The sequence below is a fragment of the Chionomys nivalis genome, chromosome 23 (genome assembly GCF_950005125.1).
Source record: "Chionomys nivalis chromosome 23, mChiNiv1.1, whole genome shotgun sequence".
Lineage (NCBI taxonomy): Eukaryota > Metazoa > Chordata > Mammalia > Rodentia > Cricetidae > Chionomys > Chionomys nivalis.
In genome coordinates, this window is record NC_080108.1 from 38,416,566 (window position 1) to 38,434,874 (window position 18,309).

General features: G+C 45.2%; 1 protein-coding gene across 2 annotated transcripts in view; it reads left to right on the forward strand.

Moving 5' to 3' along the window:
* Positions 1-3,983, forward strand: part of Tsg101 (tumor susceptibility 101) — a 32,158-nt gene extending 28,175 nt beyond the window's left edge. For both annotated transcript variants that reach the window (XM_057756663.1, XM_057756664.1), the window contains 3 exons: positions 1,060-1,262; positions 2,510-2,749; positions 3,652-3,983. In XM_057756663.1, the coding sequence (XP_057612646.1) occupies positions 1,060-1,262; positions 2,510-2,749; positions 3,652-3,741 (533 nt within the window). In that variant the 3' untranslated portion in view covers positions 3,742-3,983. The remainder of the gene's footprint in view (positions 1-1,059; positions 1,263-2,509; positions 2,750-3,651) is intronic.
* Positions 3,984-18,309: the final 14,326 nt, after the last annotated feature.

Here is an 18,309-nt window from a genome sequence, read left to right on the forward strand (position 1 = left end):
AAGTATCTCTTTTTATGTTTATGCATGTTTGCTCTGTGTGAGTTTTTGTGTACCAAGGGCATGCAGGAGCTCAGAGGGTAGAGCACCTGAAACTGGAGGGCAGGCAGTTCCTAGTGTCCATGTGTGTTCAGGGAACTGAAAGTGGAGCCTTTGCAAGAGTTAGTAAGTGCTCTTAACCACTGAGCCATCTCTTCAGCCCCTCATCCTTGTTTAAAAATACTTTACAGGGGGAGGGAAATGGGAGGCGAGGAGGAAGTGGGAAAATTTTTTTTTCAATAAAAAAAAAATACTTTACAAATTACTATAGTGTAAGGAACCAGGGATTTCGATTTGACCTTTATCCTGTCCTGATGACTGAATAGTTAAGTCCTTTTTTTTTTTTTTTTTATTTTCGAGACGGGGTTTCTCCGTAGCTTTTTGGTTCCTGCCCTGGAAGTTAAGTCCTTTTTTAAAATTAGTGTTTTGGGGTGTGTGTGTGTGTGTTTTGGTTCCCATAGTGTCCAGAAGAGGGCGTCACATCCCATGTAACTGCAGCTAACAGGCTCTTGTCAGCTGCCTGATCATGGCTGCTCCTGACCACTGAACTGTTTCTCAACTCCTTAAGTAAAAATGAGTCTGAATGGCACTTAAGAAATACAGCTCTTTGATGCGTTTCGCAGAAGACATGTGTCCCATGTATGTTGAATGATGGTGTATGTGTGCGTGTGTGTCTCACCTTCTGCATGTTGAAGCAGGGTCTCTCCGGGTTCTGCTGCTGGCCTATGACCTTCGTCCAGCTCTCCTGTTGCTGCCTCCTGTCTCAGGAGTGCTGGAGTAACAGATGAGGGCCGCTCGGCCAGCTTTTTACGTGGGTCCCAGAAATTGAACGAGGGTTGTCAGGCTTGAGTGGCAAGAACTCAGTAGTCTCAAACTTAGCAGTTCCAAGGCCACAACTCTCTGGAAACTGTCATATTGCTGGTTGCAGCTGTTTCTAGCAAAAGGATACGATTACAATTGACTTTTGAATGCTGAAGGCCTGCGCGAGCCTTGGGGTCCAGAGTCTGTGCCTTGTCTCCTCAGGTCCCAGCAGAGACGGCACAATCAGTGAGGACACCATTCGAGCGTCTCTCATCTCAGCAGTCAGTGACAAACTGAGATGGCGGATGAAAGAGGAGATGGACGGGGCCCAGGCAGAGCTCAATGCCTTGAAACGAACAGAGGAAGATCTGAAAAAGGGCCACCAGAAACTGGAAGAGATGGTCACCCGCTTAGATCAAGAAGTAGTAAGTAATACATCGGAGATTTCCATTTGGGGGTCAATTATAGCCCAGGCAAAGGAGGATGTGTGCACCGTGGGTGTAAAGTAGAAGCTCAGTGAGCAGCGGGGTCTCCAGACACATCGAAGCTCTCTCAGCAGAGTGGTGCCATGCACCTATCGTCTTGGTTCTCAGGGACTGGGGCAGGTCATCAGCTGAGGACACCGAGGAAAGGAGAGACTAGAGCACCTCGGGTCTTGAGTGCACACATCTGCTCTCCTGGAAAGTGGGTGCTAGCGGGAAATTGCCCCTTTCCAGGAGAAATGGTAAAGATGTACAGGCTTCAACTACCTAAGAGAATGGTATTTCTAAATGTTGTTGGAGGCACTATTAAAAGTATCTTTGAGGGGCCTGAAGTGATGGTTTTGTGGTTAAGAGCACATGCTACTGCTTTCCCTGCACCCACATCAGACTGCTCGCAACTACCTGTTAACTCCAGCTCCAAAGAGTCTGACGTCTACTCCTGGCCTTCTTAATACCTGCACGCTTAGACATGTGTGTATGCACACACGTATCTCTGCAGCTTCTCTGGTGTCATCATAAAGAGACATCTGATGGGGCTGGAGAGATGGCTCAGTGGTTAAGAGCATTGCCTGCTCTTCCAAAGGTCCTGAGTTCAATTCCCAGCAACCACATGGTGACTCACAACCATCTGTAATGAGGTCTGGCGCCCTCTTCTGGCCTGCAGACATGCACACAGACAGAATATTGTATACATAATAAATAAATACTTAAAAAAAAAAAGAGAGAGAGACATCTGAGGCCTCCAGAGCTTCACATCAGTGCAGCCTGTGACCCTTCACTCTCCAGCCTTTCTCTTGTGTTTGTGTAAAGTGAGCATAGCAGTAAACAACCGTTTCCGTTCAGGAATGACACCAACGTAAGGTGGAGTCTGCAACCACACACGTCTCAATATTGCAGAAAGTGTTGTAGTTCTGTGAGTTGACTCTTGTCCGCAGTGGGGAAGTCCTCCTGTGGGAAAGTCTTGTTTGATGGTTGTCTGTGGGAGGGACTTCCTTTTGGAAAGCACCGTGTGTCCCTTTCACAGCTGGGCTCGTTTCAGGGACTGCTATCCCTCACACATCTTACCAGTGGGCTCTTGGAAGCACTCGGTCTGCTGCATAAAGCACTGTCTGAGGTTGGGATGTAGGTGTGTACGGCAGGTGACCCTGCACAGATCAGTGTAAGTTACGTGTGGACTGTTCTGTTTTCAGGCTGAAGTTGATAAAAACATAGAACTTTTGAAAAAGAAGGATGAAGAACTAAGTTCTGCTCTGGAGAAAATGGAAAACCAATCAGAAAATAATGACATTGATGAAGTTATCATCCCCACAGCCCCACTATATAAACAGATTCTAAATCTGTACGCAGAGGAAAATGCGATTGAAGACACTATCTTCTACCTGGGAGAGGCCTTGAGGCGGGGAGTGATAGACCTGGATGTGTTCCTGAAGGTAGGCTTTCTTCCTCCTTGCGGGGCTTTGCTGCAGGTTCATGGCAGGGCAGCTTGGAATAAGCATTCCACCAGACTTCCTTCTTTTGCCTCCCAAGTCACACCACCTAAATGTGAGATTATCACCCACCCCTATTTTGTTTTGGTTTTAATCCAGTAATGTCTTAGAATTGGATAATTTTAGATGAGTTTTTCCAGATCAAATCAAATAGTTCTAGAAGGAAGTGGGCTATCCTTTTAAATGCAGGTTACCTCTGGCTTGCTAATACTGAACAGACCTAAAGATGTAGTAAGCTTTGTTTGTTGCTGTCTGTTGGGTCATGGAGAATATGTGCTTAGTCACCAGCCACTCTGTATTTTTGACCTGGCTCCTGCTGACAGCTCAGTGTTCATGCAAGCTGGGCAGGGCACTTTGGTAAGTGGCTGGGTGTAAGCTATAAATCACAAAGAAGACTCTTTACCACTGTCTTCTGGCAGGGCCGCATAAGAAAAGATGTGAATAGAGAGGCAAGAGAAGTAAGCTGTTTTCTGGACATTGACGAGAGTTAACCCCATTTCTCCTCATCTCTTCCTTTTGTCTTCAAGAGACAGTTTGGTGACTTGTATTAAGCTTAAGCTTGTTGCATGTTTTCTTATTATCTTGGTGTCTCGAGGTGTAGGTAGGGGCTGGGAATATATCTCAGGGTGGGGCACTTACCTGTTGTATGCCGAGGATTCAATCCCAGTACTGCAAAGCCAAACAAAGCCCCTTGAGCTAGCTCCTGCGGTTTTTAAAGCCATGTATACATGTAATATGATAAGGGTTCCAAAGGTTGCTAAATATATTTAGGATTGGTAGATGCTCTCTGACCTCATGCCTGGGTCAAAGCCGTTCTAAACTGTCAACATTTTCCTCCCTCCTAGCATGTCCGCCTCCTGTCCCGTAAACAATTCCAGCTGAGGGCACTTATGCAAAAAGCAAGAAAGACTGCCGGACTTAGTGACCTCTACTGACTCGAGCTCAACTGGAGACGGACCTCTTCGTAAAGCCTTCTTCTTTTCCTTTCTCTCATCAGTAGGACCCAGAATAAGTTATTGCAGTTTATCATTCGAGTGTTAAATATTTTGAATCAATAATATATTTTCTGTTTTCTTTGGGTAAAGACTGGCTTTTATTAATGCACTTTCTACCCTCTGTAAGCTTTCTGTGCTGTGTTGGGACTGACTGGGCTAAATAAAATTTGTTGCATAATTTCTTTCTGGACTTGAGGAAAGGATGCACAAGGTCTAGTTCGAAGCCTGGATTCTTACTGGCAAACAGGGCACAGTGTCCATCTTAAGTCGCAGTTGGTGTTCTGTAGGGTAAAGATGGTTCTCCTTAGTGTGGGGCATAACACAGAAAGCTGTATATTGGAGGATATGTATTTCTTTCAAGAGTCTTTTTTAAATGAAGAACTGTCATGTTAACTAGGCGAAACAGTCTGACCACTGTGAGGAGTTATACGTTATCTTTTAGCTCATGTGTGGTATGGGAGGGGTCATAACAGAAATTTTCAAGTATTTTAAGTGAATTTTTTTAAAAAATACAATATCCGGGGTAGCAGTGTCACTGCCTTTAATCCCAGCACTCAAAAGACAGAAGCAGCTAAATCTCTGAGCTCAAGGACAGCCTGATCTACAATCGAGTTCCAGGACAGCCAGAGATACAGAAACCCTGTCTTGAATACCAAAACAAATAAATTAATTAATTAAAATGGGATGCTGTAATTTGGAGCATATAGTTTGTATAGTTTTTAAAGGGAAACCAATATAGGTTGGGCATCCCTAGCCCAAAATCTGGTGTGTTCTAAAGTCCAGAGCATTTGGGGAGGGGTTGGGAAATAGATTTTTAATCCATTTCAGTTGAGGGCTTGAGTGATTAAAACCTACATCAAATATTCCAAAATCTGAAAAATTCTGAATCCTGAGACAATCGGGTACCAAACATTTCAAATAAGGAATACTAAACCTACATAGTAAATGCCTATTGCAAAACCAGAAAGATCTCAAGTTATAGCCCAGGCTTCTACCTTAAGAAGCAACAATACATGGTGGTGGTGCATGCCTTTAATCCCAGCACTTGGGAGGCAGAGGTAGGCAAAGCTCTGTGAGTTTGAGGCCAACCTGGTCTACAAAGCAAATTTCAGGACCGCCAAAGCTACAGAGAAACCCTTCTCAAAAAAAAGCAACAATGCAAGATTAGTACATCCAAGCAAAAAGAAATCAAGAAGTATATAAATCCTTGGTGAAAATAAAAATGAAATAGCCGTAGAGAACATTGTTTGAAACATGAGCAGAGCTAAGAAGCCCAAACTAGGTGGAGTCTTTAAAAGATCTTGCGGTATTTGGGTGCACGCCCGTAGTCCCAGCATCATCTAAAGCGAGGGAAGACAAATGGTCAAGCTCAGGAACGAGGGGGCTGCAGAGATGACTCAGCGCTTAAGAGCATGGCCACTTTGGCCGCTCTTCTAAAGGACCTGGGTTTAATTCCCAGTACACACGTGGCAGTTCACAACTATCTGTAACCCCAGTTCCAGGGGTTACATCCACATGTATTGCATCTACACACAGACATATATGCAGGCAAAACCCCAATGTACATTTTTTTAAAAAGATAAGGAATGAAAAAGACAACCATCATTCTTGACCTTCAAGAACATAGGGCCCTGAGGGATACAATAAACTATAAACCAACAAATTAGATCATCTCTGTAGAAGACATCGGCTCCCAGGAAGACACTGTCAAGACTGACTCAGATGCAAGGTCGGAATGGGCCTACAACAAAGAGCAGTTGGTAATCTAAAACCCTCTCTACAGCAAATCGGGAGCCTGGCTGCATTCACGAGAGCAGTGCTCCAAACTCTGAAAACAACGGCCCTGAGCAAGTGACGTGGCTCAGTGGAGTAGAGGAGTTTATTGTTAAACCCAGTGGCCTGAGTTCAATCCCCGGGCCTTGCATTGTCAGAAGCAGCTTCTGCAAGCTGTTCTCTATCCTCTGCAAACACGAACATCTTACACACACACACACACAATTTTTTTAAAGGCCCTCACATCGCTGAGGAAACAGAACAACTTTCCTACTTCTATGAAGCCACTGTTACTCTTGATACTACAGACAGACAAAAGTGTGGTGACTTTGTAGGTCAGGGGGCTGGAGAGCTGCGGGTGGATCTTGTGTCTGATACTCCATGTAACTGCCAGAACTGCAGCAAGCATCTTCTGAGTACACCTTGAGTTTCCCAGCGTGTGTGCTCAGATGAGCTCTGAGCAGCCATGGAGAGTCGTGGAGAGTCACACAGTCCCACGGTGCTTCCCTCTCCACAAACCTCAGCCCAGCCTTCGGGATGCAGACGGCACACACCAGTTTACAGAGCTCACAGCTGCACTGGTCACGTGCAGCACTGACAAAGATCCGAGGTGTTGCTGGGGATCTAGAATTTAATTCGCAAATTCTGTTTTTGTGAAATTAACAAAATCGCCAGGAAAATTCTTCTCTAGTTAGAGTTGACCTGGCTTGGTAGCAGTGTCTGTCTGCAGGAGGGACTGCGATAGGTAATCATGAGCTCCTTAGTTGGGAGATGGAAACTCCATTCCTCTTTGCCTCTGGAGACACTGGTGTGCACCTGCCGTGCTCTGCCCTGGGCTGAAGCCGGCAGTGACAGTGTGATCTGAGGAAAGCTTTGAAGGAAGTGATTAGAAATCATCTGACATTTTAACAGGTTATTAATTTATTTATTTAACCTCAACAACCAGTGTTTGCCAGAGTGCCTCCTTTAAATCACCCACTATGCTCAGGGTTTTGTTTGGAGCAGTCTTGCTACATTTTCCCAAGCTTTTTTTTTTTTTTTTTTTAAAAAAAAAAAAATCTGTGTTTATATGCATGTGTATGTGAATGTAGTGGCCACATACAGAAGACAGCATTGAATCCCCTGAAGCTGGAAATATAGACAGCTGTGAGCTGCCCAATGCGAGTAGTCAACTCAAGAACTGAACTCAAGGGCTCTGGAAGAGCTACCAGCAGGCCATCACTACAAGCCGCAACATTATACAGTAATTGCTCAGCAATCTTCCCACGAGCGCCTTATCAGAACCAAGGGATCTGGTAAAGGCTGAACCAAAAAGCAAGGCTTTTTGGCGTTGTGCTTTCTGAATAAATTGGCTGTCCTTTGCTGTAGCTAACTCTCTGTTACATATTTGGGGATTGATTCCCTAGTTCAGAACAGTTGTGAGAACAATTTCCCACTGCCAGGCCTTGTTCCTCTCCCCTAGGTAAACACAGAAACCTGCCTTCCTGCGATTGTCTTTACCTGCAGGCATAGAGCATCCCATTTAAGAGATGCACAGATTCCAGGGACATGGAATTACTACCTTCCGGAGCTGCAGCTCTGGTTTTACCCCAAGACCAGAACTGATAATTTAGAGGCCTGGGTCCCTACTTTGTTTCTACTGCCTAGAGCAAAACTCCAGACCTAGGCTGGTAGAAACTGCGGCGTCTGGTGTGTGTGCCATCTGATCGGGAGCCATGACTTCTCCCTGTTTACGTAGGTTGCCTGGTTACCCGATTCTATGCATGCTGGGAGAAAAGAAGTGGCATACTGATTTAAACAGTCCGTGCCCTATTCATAATCTCACTGAAAATAAACCTTTTAGTCCTTTCCAACCGCCTAAAAATGTGGCATAGTGTACTAACCTTCCCATCTAGAACCCCCCCATGATCTAATTCCTTTCTTAACTAACTTTCTCCATTAAGGAGTTCACTGGACATGCACTAGCCACTCCCGTGGATCTGCACGCGCCTGTGTGTGTGTGAGAGAGAGAGAGAGAGAGAGAGAGAGTGAAAATCCTTTTCTGATTTTTTTAATATTTATTTATTTATTTATTATGTATACAATATTCTGTCTGTGTGCATGTCTGCAGGCCAGAAGAGGGTGCCAGACCTCATTACAGATGGTTGTGAGCCACCATGTGGTTGCTGGGAATTGAACTCAGGACCTTTGGAAGAGCAGGCAATGCTCTTAACCACTGAGCCATCTCTCCAGCCCCCTTTTCTGATTTTTTTAATGGGGCAAAAGAATTCTGCTAGGGCTGGGGAATTACTGGTCATAGGGTATATATGACTGGGAATGTTTGTAATGGGTATAACAAGGACATGTAACGGGGGAACAATGAGAAATGATGGATTGAAGAGAGAAGAATAAAGAAGAAACATGGACAGATGATTCCTGTTGTGAGCAGATTTCTTACCCCTCAGCTCATCCTGATGTCTCTAATTGAACACCGAACAGAAGCTTTAAAGGCTAGAACTTTAGGGCTCCCATAAGGCCATCTCTCCAGTCCCAAGCTGTCTGAACTTTCAGTTTTCTTGCCCTGGCGTCATAAGCAGCTGGGCTTGCAGGCCGATACCACTGCCCAGCCCCTAGGAAACATTTCTGGAAATATGTACAGTTTAAAGAAAGATTAAAATGTGGATTGTCTACGAAAGAATACTCACCTGGACATACATGTGGTATAAACAGACGCTTGAGCTTGGTGTCAAGCAAGAGCTTAGCTTTGGAGTTAGACAGTCTGGGTTCCTTACCCCATCCTTCTTAACGCCAGTTTGCAAATACGTCATCTGTAAAACAGCAGCGCTCAGGGTGTAATGCTGTCTGAAGTGTCTAGGTCAGTGCTGGCACAGGGTGGCTAAGGACTCCACAGCTACCAGCACTGCGTACGAGGAGCTGGCTCTGGTGATGCAGGATGTCTGTGCACGAAGCACAGCCTAAAGACATCTGCACAATGAAAGCTCTGAGCTGGAAGCACCCAGCTCTATTATAAAAATGGAGGAAGTCTTCAGAAAGTTAGATAAAGAGAATCTTCTTACTTTATTCACATAAGAATGTTTATAGTATTAGCCGGCATTAAACTGTGCAGGAGACAATATTTGCCATTTTCATAGAAGGACCGCCATGCTGTGCATCCATCATCTTGCCGTTCAGGTCCAACAGCTACAAAGGGGTCGGGGGTTTGAGGGATCTCTCCATGAGTAGTGCGTGCTGTACAGGCACGCAGAGCCACGTTCAGATTCCCAGCATTTACGTAAAAGGCAGCCCTGGTGGCATCTAATCCTCGCACTGGGTGTGAGGATGGAAGACAGGACGATCCTGGAGGCTCACTGAGCAGCCAAGCTAGCCAAAGTGACAAGCTCCAGATCTAGTGAAAAGCCCACCTCCAAACAGAGGCAAAGTGTGGGAGAGGAAGAGACTTGATGTCCAGCTCGGGTCTCCAAACAGAGGTGAACGAGGGTATCATGACACTCACAGATCCACATCATCAGCCGTACCCTAAAAGACGTCAGGGCTGAGAAAAAAAACGAACAGGACCTTCACTCTGTTAATTGTTGACCCTTTAGACCCTTATGTCTCTAACCACTGGGCGACCATCCCTGACAGTCTTCTATCTTAAAGACACTGACTTCTCAACACTCTTGGATGTCCACCCCTAAGACCTTTTTGTCTTCACATAGATGGATCCTGATACTCAACAATTCCAACAATTGACCTGTATTGTCCTTCCCCAGATTTAGGGGCCGTCCCCACCCTTTGGCCAGGTACTCCCAAGGATCTGGCCTGCCTCCTGCTTCTTCCTACCACCTGCTTCAGTATGTAGACGGCCTCCTCCTTTGCAGTCCTGTCTCTGAGTTTCTTCAGCTCCAGGGTTACCAGCTCTCGCCTTCCGATGCTCAACTCTCCTCTCCCCAAGTCACCTAAGATTCTCCCTCATGCCAACCCATAATCACCTCACTTTAGACCACCTTGCCCAGATCCACTCCTTACCTCTGCCGACATGGCCAATTTCCTCAGCTTGTAGATCCGTAAATACTCTGATACATTTCCTATACCAAGCAACTGGAACTTCTCCTTCCTCCTATCCACAAACTGTTCCTTAAACCGAAATGTCCTTCCCACTCCGACTCCTAGAATATCTATACAAGCCTTTCCATCCTTCACTTTTCCCAGGATGGACCTTTGTCCCTGACGCTTGCCTCTCGGAACCTTGAGACACCATCACAGCTGAACTCCTTTTCTACACTCCTGTCACAGCCTCTCTGCCCATTTCTGAATCTAATAAATTAACTCTGGGATCCCCTCTCACAATCTCTTCCCACCAATATCTCCCTCTGCTTCTAAATCCCTTCCACTCTCTCAGGTTCTATCCCTCCTCCTCCTCCTCCTCCTCCTCCTCCTCCTCCTCCTCCTCCTTCTTCTTTTTTTTGTGTGTGTGTGTTTTGTTTGTTTTGTGTTTTGTTTTTATTTTTCAAGACAGGGTTTCGCTGTAGCTTTGGTTCCTGTCCTGGAACTAGCTCTTGTAGACCAGGCTGGCCTCGAACTCACAGAGATCCGCTTGCCTCTGCCTCCCAAGTGCTGGGATTAAAGGCGTGCGCCACCACCACCTGGCTTCCAAACTTCTCTTATCAAAAAGTTGTCAAATTTGTCACTCACACTCTTTACCTGTTCTCCCCCAATCCCTCCATACTTATGCCTTTGCTTCAGTGTTCCCCAGATCCTCTGCATTCCTGTCCAGAACTCTCAAAGACCTCCTCCTCCATCCCTCTCAAACACAAGACGGTCCATTAGCTCCTTCTGCTTGCACTTTGTATATGGATGACAGCTCCTTCCTGTCAGGCATCCACATTAGACCGCCCCCTCCAGTACCAGTAGAGACTATAATCTCGCTGACACAATAGCCTAGGCAGCCCTTTACCCCACTTTTAGGACTCACCCCACTTCCCTCCAGGCTTCACTACTACCTAACCCAGAAAACAACATGCTCAACCCTCCTCCGACACAGGACCGTTTCCTACCCCTGCTATGGATGTTCATCCTCACCCTCTGCTTCCTGTTCTCTCAAGATCACCTGCTCCCAGGTCTTCTCACAGTCCTGTTTTTCTTCTGTGCAAATGATGGTCAGGCAACCACCATGAATTGACTCCCCTAAATTCATTAGCTGTCCAGATGTCCTCAGACATCAGACTCTGAACAAATCCTACATTCCCAATTACAATACATAACTAAAACCATCTCCTCTCTGACACACACGCTCTCATGGCCAAACCCTTGCTTGGGTCAAAGTCAGTCAACAAACTCCTTAACGTCACTGACACCATCCCCAGCCACTTTCTGTGCGCCTCTCTTCAGAGGCCTCCATCAGTCGCAACCCCTCTCACTGCCAGCACCCTAACTGTCAGTGCTCCGCCCCCACTGCTGACTGCTTGTCTCTTTAACCAGCCAAGCCCCCCTTTGGTAACCAAAGCCGAATTCTCTCAACCTATCCGCACCAACCCTCAGACCTGCTACAGACCATCCTTCTTACCGTTTGCCAAGAACATCTCCCGTCATTCATGTTCCTAAAATATTTCAATTTCAGACCCCACCTGGACAGACCAGGAAAGACTATTCTGATGTAACGAAGCCTCTCAAACTGTGTTCTCCCCCACACAACCAGACCCTGCTTTCAGATAACAGCTGTTCCCCCAATTAACCTTATATAGCCAATCCAAGTTTTCCTGGCTCCTCTCAAGAACTCTCAAACGAACTCCAGATAAGCTCTCCTGCCAACCAACAACCTACATTTCCCTGCCTATTGCCTATTCCTGAGGGTGGAATCTCTCCACCTTTCTCTGGGCTTGGGACTCCTTTTCCCAACTACCAGGGCATGAACCCAAAGTTTCAAATGTACACCCCTAAACTCCTTAACTTTACCTCTGTTTCTAGTCTGTCCTGCCAGATTCCAAACCAACAAGACTGTTCCAGCAATGGTATTTCCACCTCAGCTGTTTCCTTGGAATCTACAGCCTGGTCCACCCTCACAGACTGCATTTCCCTATGGTACGACAAATAAAACAGCTGCTCTTCCAGGCCTTGACCAACAACCCAGCTTCCTTGGGTCCCCTAACAATGATGCCCCAATGTCAGCAGGAAGCAGCCAGAGAACAACACCCACTTACCCAATACCTAGTGACCTAATAATAGAACAAAAACGTGGTAATGAAGGAGCTCTAGCTGGCTTGAGCATGACCAACATGGCTACCCCATTCCCTCTGCCTTGCTAAAAACCATTAAATTACATTCCTAAAACTAGCCACCAAGATCTGTCCCCTTATTAGGTCACTTCCTCCTCCTGAGGCTGACTGCAAAGGTCCAGCTATGAAAGTATTGAAGTCCCACAATCAAAAGCCCCCTTAAAATGAAACACCTCATCCCAACACAGGCTTTCCCCTTTACCTTAATATAGCCACCATTTTCTTATGTGTCACAGCTATCTCCTCTTTACCCAGAGGCAGTCCTTTGTCCCCCTGAGACAAATATTCCTTTACCGCTCCCTTGCCCCTTTTCTCCCCTCTTTCTTTCCTTCCCCTTCTCCCTCTTCAATTACTTCTTGCCTTTGTCCCTTATGCCCTCTGTCCTTCTGGGGCAAATAAATCTCCTTTGTGCTGAGAATTTTGTCTTGGGGTGTCAAACCAACTTCAAGGTTCCCTACAGTGTATACCTCAGAGAATTGAAAAAGTAAACTGTGTGTGTGCACGTGTGCGCACGCACATGCACATGTATGCTCCATGTGCATGCAGTACCCATGGAGGCCAGAAGAGGGCGTCATCCCCTGGGGCTAGAGTTACAGACAGTTCTAAGTGGCCATGTGGGAAACTGAACTTGGTTCTCTTCCAGAGCCATTGTTCTATCCCATTAAGTGCATAGTTTGTCTTTATTACTATATTGTTTACATGGTTTTCCCTGCCAGAATAATGCTTTTGTGTTCTAAATTAAGCGCAATCCCAATTTAGATTATTTGATCAGTTTGTTTTACTTTACCCCACTTAGCACAAGTCCAGAGCTGAACTCTTCACTTTCAGTTTTTGTTTGTTTGAGACAGAATTTCTCTGTGTAGCTTTGACTGTCCCAGAACTAGTTCTGTAGACCAGGCTGGCCTCAAACTCACAGAGATCCTCCTGCCTCTGCCTCCAGAGTGCTGGGATTAATGGTGTGAGCTGCCACCACCTGGCTATACACTTCTCATTTTAAACTAGATCACATGATATTATTTTACAAACCTAAGCTGTATCTGAAGAAACAGGCGTTGCTTTGAGGGGCTCAGTGAGAGAACTGTAGCACGAATAATAAAAACCCAGAGACAGATATTGGGGTTCAAGATGAAGATTAGAAAAGCAAAGCAGCCAGCCACTAGGTAGGCTTACCTCTACCAAAGCTCAGACAAAAAGGTGATCCTTTCCTCAGCGTGACTGCTGTAGACTGTAATGAACTCCTGTCTCCTCCTGCCTTATGCACCTCTCTCTGCCCAGCCATATCACTTTTGTCTCCACCTCCCTAGTGCTGGGATTAAAGGCCTGTGACTCCTGAGTGCTGGGACCACCTTCCTGTGACCTCTATTTCTATTTCTCTTTTTAGACAGATTCAATCTCCTGTAGCCCAGGGTGGCCTTGAGTCCTGGAATTAAAGATGTGAGCCACCACTTCCTGGCTTCTAGTGGCTTAGATCTGCATACTGATCTTCAGGAAAGCTTTATTTATTAAAACACAAATAAAATATTTCCCCTTTTGTCTAAAATCAAAGAGATTATAACTAATACAAGAAGAACTATATACAATAAGTACAACAACAATATATAATACATACAAGCAATAAGTACATCAACAATGTCTAGTCTGTTTGCATTTGACAAATTCGGAGAAAATACTCTATTATCTATCCTATCTTGGTGAATCCAAAGTCTTGTACCTAATTTACTTTCTATCATAACTTGCATTACCATCTAAAACTAACTTTTAATATCTCTCAACCTTATATACTTTACACTTCTTTAGTGACTCTCTTTTCTGAGTCTCCTAAACAAGAAAAACTATAACTATCTGGTTATAGAGACCCAAGAAAGAAATAATATTAACTGAGTAAGCAGGAAGTACACACAAGTGACTTCCAAAAAATTGTGAGAAATGACAGAAACAGCTGGCTGCCTGGAGACTCACCAAAGTTCCTCTGCAATGTTGGGGCATTCATCCTCAGCCTAAAGGCCTAGCATATTCAACAGACTTTTCTATGATACAGGATTTTGGAAGGACTCTCCTCGCTTGTCTTGACAAGGTTTGGCAGTCACTCTTTTTTTGTGTCCTGCTTGTCCAGTTAGGACAAAATACTGTCAGCAGTTTAGGCAAGGGCATTTTCTTGCCCAGTGGCTTACTTGTGCCACAAAGAAAGTAAACTCCATGTGGAGTCTCAGTCTGCAGTTTGAGGTTTGGTGGAGAACATTGCAGTCTATAGTCATACTGAGGACGAGATCACCCCTTTGCTTGTCTGAGCCTTGGTAGAAGTAAGAACTCTCTAGTGGTTTGGTGCTTGAACCTCAGTATCTGTCCCTAGGTGTTTATTATTCATGCTACAGATAACTCTCAGTTTGGGGGGACATATGTTAGCATTTTAGATGAGTGGTTAGGGCCTATTAATCTGTTTCTGGGAGTTTGAGATAGGAGGATTACAAATTCAGGTTTGCCTATACAAAAAAAAAAAAAAAAAAAAAGTAAGACCAGCCTGAACAGTTTAGCAGGACCCTGTCTCAAATTTATGTGAACTGAAGCTATAGGCCAGTGGTAGATCACTTGCCTAACATGTATAAGGCTTTCGATTCACTCCCCTCTAACAAACACACACAGTCAATGTTATAACCTAAAAGTAAAATAAGATTCACGAGGCCATATGATATAAATGATAAATAGGTGAACAGAACCAAATATTCCATGCAAAAGAAAATACTTTTGGGAATATTCCATCCTTGAAGAAGAAGAGCAAAAGTCTCTTTAGTGTGAACAACAGAGACTTCCAAGAAATGCAATAGAAATCAGGGAAACAGAACCTGCTCTAGAGATGCAGTGCCTGAACCAGGTGGCCGAGCATCTGTGGGGGTAAGGATGGAAGTGGCTCCTGTCTGTCTAGTCTGACTACAGGAAAACGACATTCCAAGGGAGGGTGCTACCAGAGACCTGCCAGTGACAACAGTCAGTCACGAAGGCAAAACTCTGAACCCATCACAGCCTAGAGATACCCAAGAAGATGGGGAATCCTGGGGGTTAGCATGGCTCATAAAAAGGACATTAGATTATGTGCATGTGAGTGTAGGTGGCCCGCAGAGGCTGGGTGACCCCATAGTTGGAATTATAGGCAGCCATGAACTACCCAGCATGGGTTCTGGGAAAACAAGCCAGACTTTCTACAACAGCAACAAGCACTCTTTGAAAAACATCAAAATACATTTTATGAGGTTTTTTTTTTTTTTTTTTTTTTGTCTGCATGTATGTGTACTGTGTATGAGTGGGGCCCATGGAGGTCTGAAGAGGGTATCAGATCTCTTGGGACTGTGAATTACAGATAGTTGTGAGCCACTATGTGGGCGCTGAGCGCAGAACCCAGATCCTCTGCAAGAGCAATATTGTTAGTGCCCAACTCATAACAGCTGAGCCATCTCTAGCCCCGGTCTTCCAGCAATTCTTTCACGCAAACACATGCCTGTTACAATAGCCACTGTTGCACACTCAGAGCACACCGCTAAGTGGAACAAAGTGAGTCTCAAAGTAATGAAAGCTCATTATTACAGTACAATTTAATTATTTTTAGAAACATTGCTATTTCCCTTCAGGGTTTTACCATAAATTCCGGCCACCCATCCCCCCCAAAAAAAAAACTGCTAAAGAATTCCTATTGGACCCCTTTATCAGGAAGCTTTTAGGACATCGCCACTTCCTTGGAAGAATGAAGAGTCTTGGGTAGGGAGGAAGAGAAGTGAGAGGGAGTGCAGGTTAGTCATCTCTGGGGCATCTCTGGAGCATCTGAAGCATCTCTGGGATATCCCTGGGGCATCTCTGGAGCATCTCTGGGATATCCCTGGGGCATCTCTGGAGCATCTCTAGGGCATCCCTGGAGCATCTCTAGGGCATCTCTGGAGCATCTCTGGGGCATCCCTGGAGCATCCCTGGAGCATGGCTCCAGTCCCCACAGCTGCTTCTCTTAGTGCCACATGATATTTACGAGAAAGGGGAGCAGGGCCTGAGAATGACTCAACAGTTAAGAGCACTGGCTGCTCTTCCAGAAGACCCACATCCAATGCCCAGCACCCACATGGCAGCTCACAACCATCTGTAACTGTAGTCCCAGGGGATCTGGCGCCCCCTTCTGGCCTCCACGAGCAGTACATGTGGTGCACATGCAGACAAACATCCATAAACATAAAGTTAAAATAAATAGATCTTTATGAACGCTTATGGCATCTAGCTCTGAAAGCCAGGGCCCTTCCTTTAGTAACCACACCAATGTCAGTCTACAATAAGACAGTGTAAAGGCGCGCTGCATTCTATGACTAAAAGCAATGGGGGAGGGGTGCTGAAGAGAGAGCAGAGCAGTTAAGAGGGTGCCTTAGTTTAATATTGTTGTGCTGAAACTCCATAACCAAAAACAACTTGGAGAGAAAAGGGTTTACTTGCTTTACACTTCCACATCACTGTTCATAAGTGAAGGAGTCAGGACAGGAACTCAAGCAGGGCAGGAACCGGAGACAGGAGCTGGTGCAGAGGCCATGCGGGAGTGTTGCTTAGTGCCTTAACCTGTTTTAGTACAGAACCCAGGACCATCTTCCCGGGGTGGCACCACCCACAATTGGCTAATTAATCTCCCATCAAACGCTAATTAAGAAAATGCCCTGGGAGCTGGGAGATGGTTCAGTCTTTAAGAGCACTGTCTTTTCTTCCAGAGGACCCAGGTTCAATTCTCAGCACCCATATGACAATTCACAAGTGTCTATAACTCCAGGATCCAACACCCTTACACAGATATACATGCAGGAAGAACACCAAAGCACATGAAATAAAAAATAAGTTAATTATTAAGAAAATAAAGAAAATGCCCCATAGGCTAGCCCGCAGCCCAGTCTTACAGTTTCTCAGTTGAGGTTTCCTCCTCTGAGCTGACTCTAGTTAGTAAAAAGTTCACATGATGGGGCTGGAGAGATGGCTCAGTGGTTAAGAGCATTGCCTGCTCTTCCAAAGGTCCTGAGTTCAATTCCCAGCAACCACATGGTGGCTCACAACCATCTGTAATGAGATCTGGTGCCCTCTTCTGGCCTGCAGACATACAGACAGAATATTGTATACATAATAAATAAATATAAAAAAAAAAAAGTTCACATGAAACCAACCCGCAGCTCGACACACAAACACATCACTGTTAATCTATAACTTTTTCTTTCTTGTTCATCCCCAAGATCATATATTTAAATGTCAAACTATACAACATTACAAACTTAAAAGGTCCACAATCTTTACAAATTCAGTCACTTCAAAACTCAGTCTCTCCAGGTGGTGGTGACATACACCTTTAATCCCAGCACTCAGGAGGCAGAGGCAGGTGGAGCTTTGTGAGTTCGAGGCCAGCCTGAGTGAGTTCCAGGACAGTCAAGTCTGTTACACAGAGAAACTCTGTGTCAAGAAAGAAAACAAAAACAAACAACAACAACAAAAATAAACCCACAACTCAGTCTCTTTAAAACTCCAAAATCTTTAGCCCAGGTAGTGAAGCAAACTTTTTTTTTTAAATATTTATTTATTTATTATGTATACAATATTCTGTCTGTGTGTATGCCTGCAGGCCAGAAGAGGGCACCAGACCTCATTAGAGATGGTTGTGAGCCACCATGTGGTTGCTGGGAATTGAACTCAGGACCTTTGGAAGAGCAGGCAATGCTCTTAACCACTGAGCCATCTCTCCAGCCCCCGTGAAGCAAACTTTTAATCCCAGTACACAAGAGTTTGATAGGCAGATTTCCATGAGCTTGAGGCCAGCCTGGTCTACAGAGCTAGTTCCAGGACAGCCAAGACTCAAACAAACAAACAAACAAACAAACAAAAAAGCACAACAACAAAGTTCAAGGTCGCTCAACTACTGTCTCCAGTAAAATCAAACTACATTACTTTCTTGGGTTGGAGAGATGGCTCAGAGGTTAAGAGCACTGACTGTTCTTCCAGAGGTCCTGAATTCAATTCCCAGCAACCACATGGTGGCCCACAACCATCTATAATGAGATTTGGTGCCCTCTTCTGGTATGTAGGTATACATGCAGGCAGAACACAGTACCAAACCTGGGCTGACCGATGTTTTCTCAGGTAGAGCCAAGTCCTTATCACAGCTAAGTTTTTTGTGTTTAGTTAAAATGTAATAAAATTCAGTTCCACCATTTCCCCTCCCTCTTCTCCCTTTTACATTCCCTACTGGCCCCCTCCCAAAGTCATGGCCTCTTTTTAAAAATACAAAGATTTCTTTAGTGTGGGTGGATGTTTGCTCTCATGAGCATCACGTTCATGACGCAAGGCCTCCAGGAGGAATCCAGGTCCCTGGAACTGGAGTTACAGCCAGTCGTGAACCATAATGTGTGAGGCTATGGGAAGCCATGACTGAGCCATCTCTGCAGCCCAGGCCTCCTCTCTTTAACCATTGTTACCACACATAGGT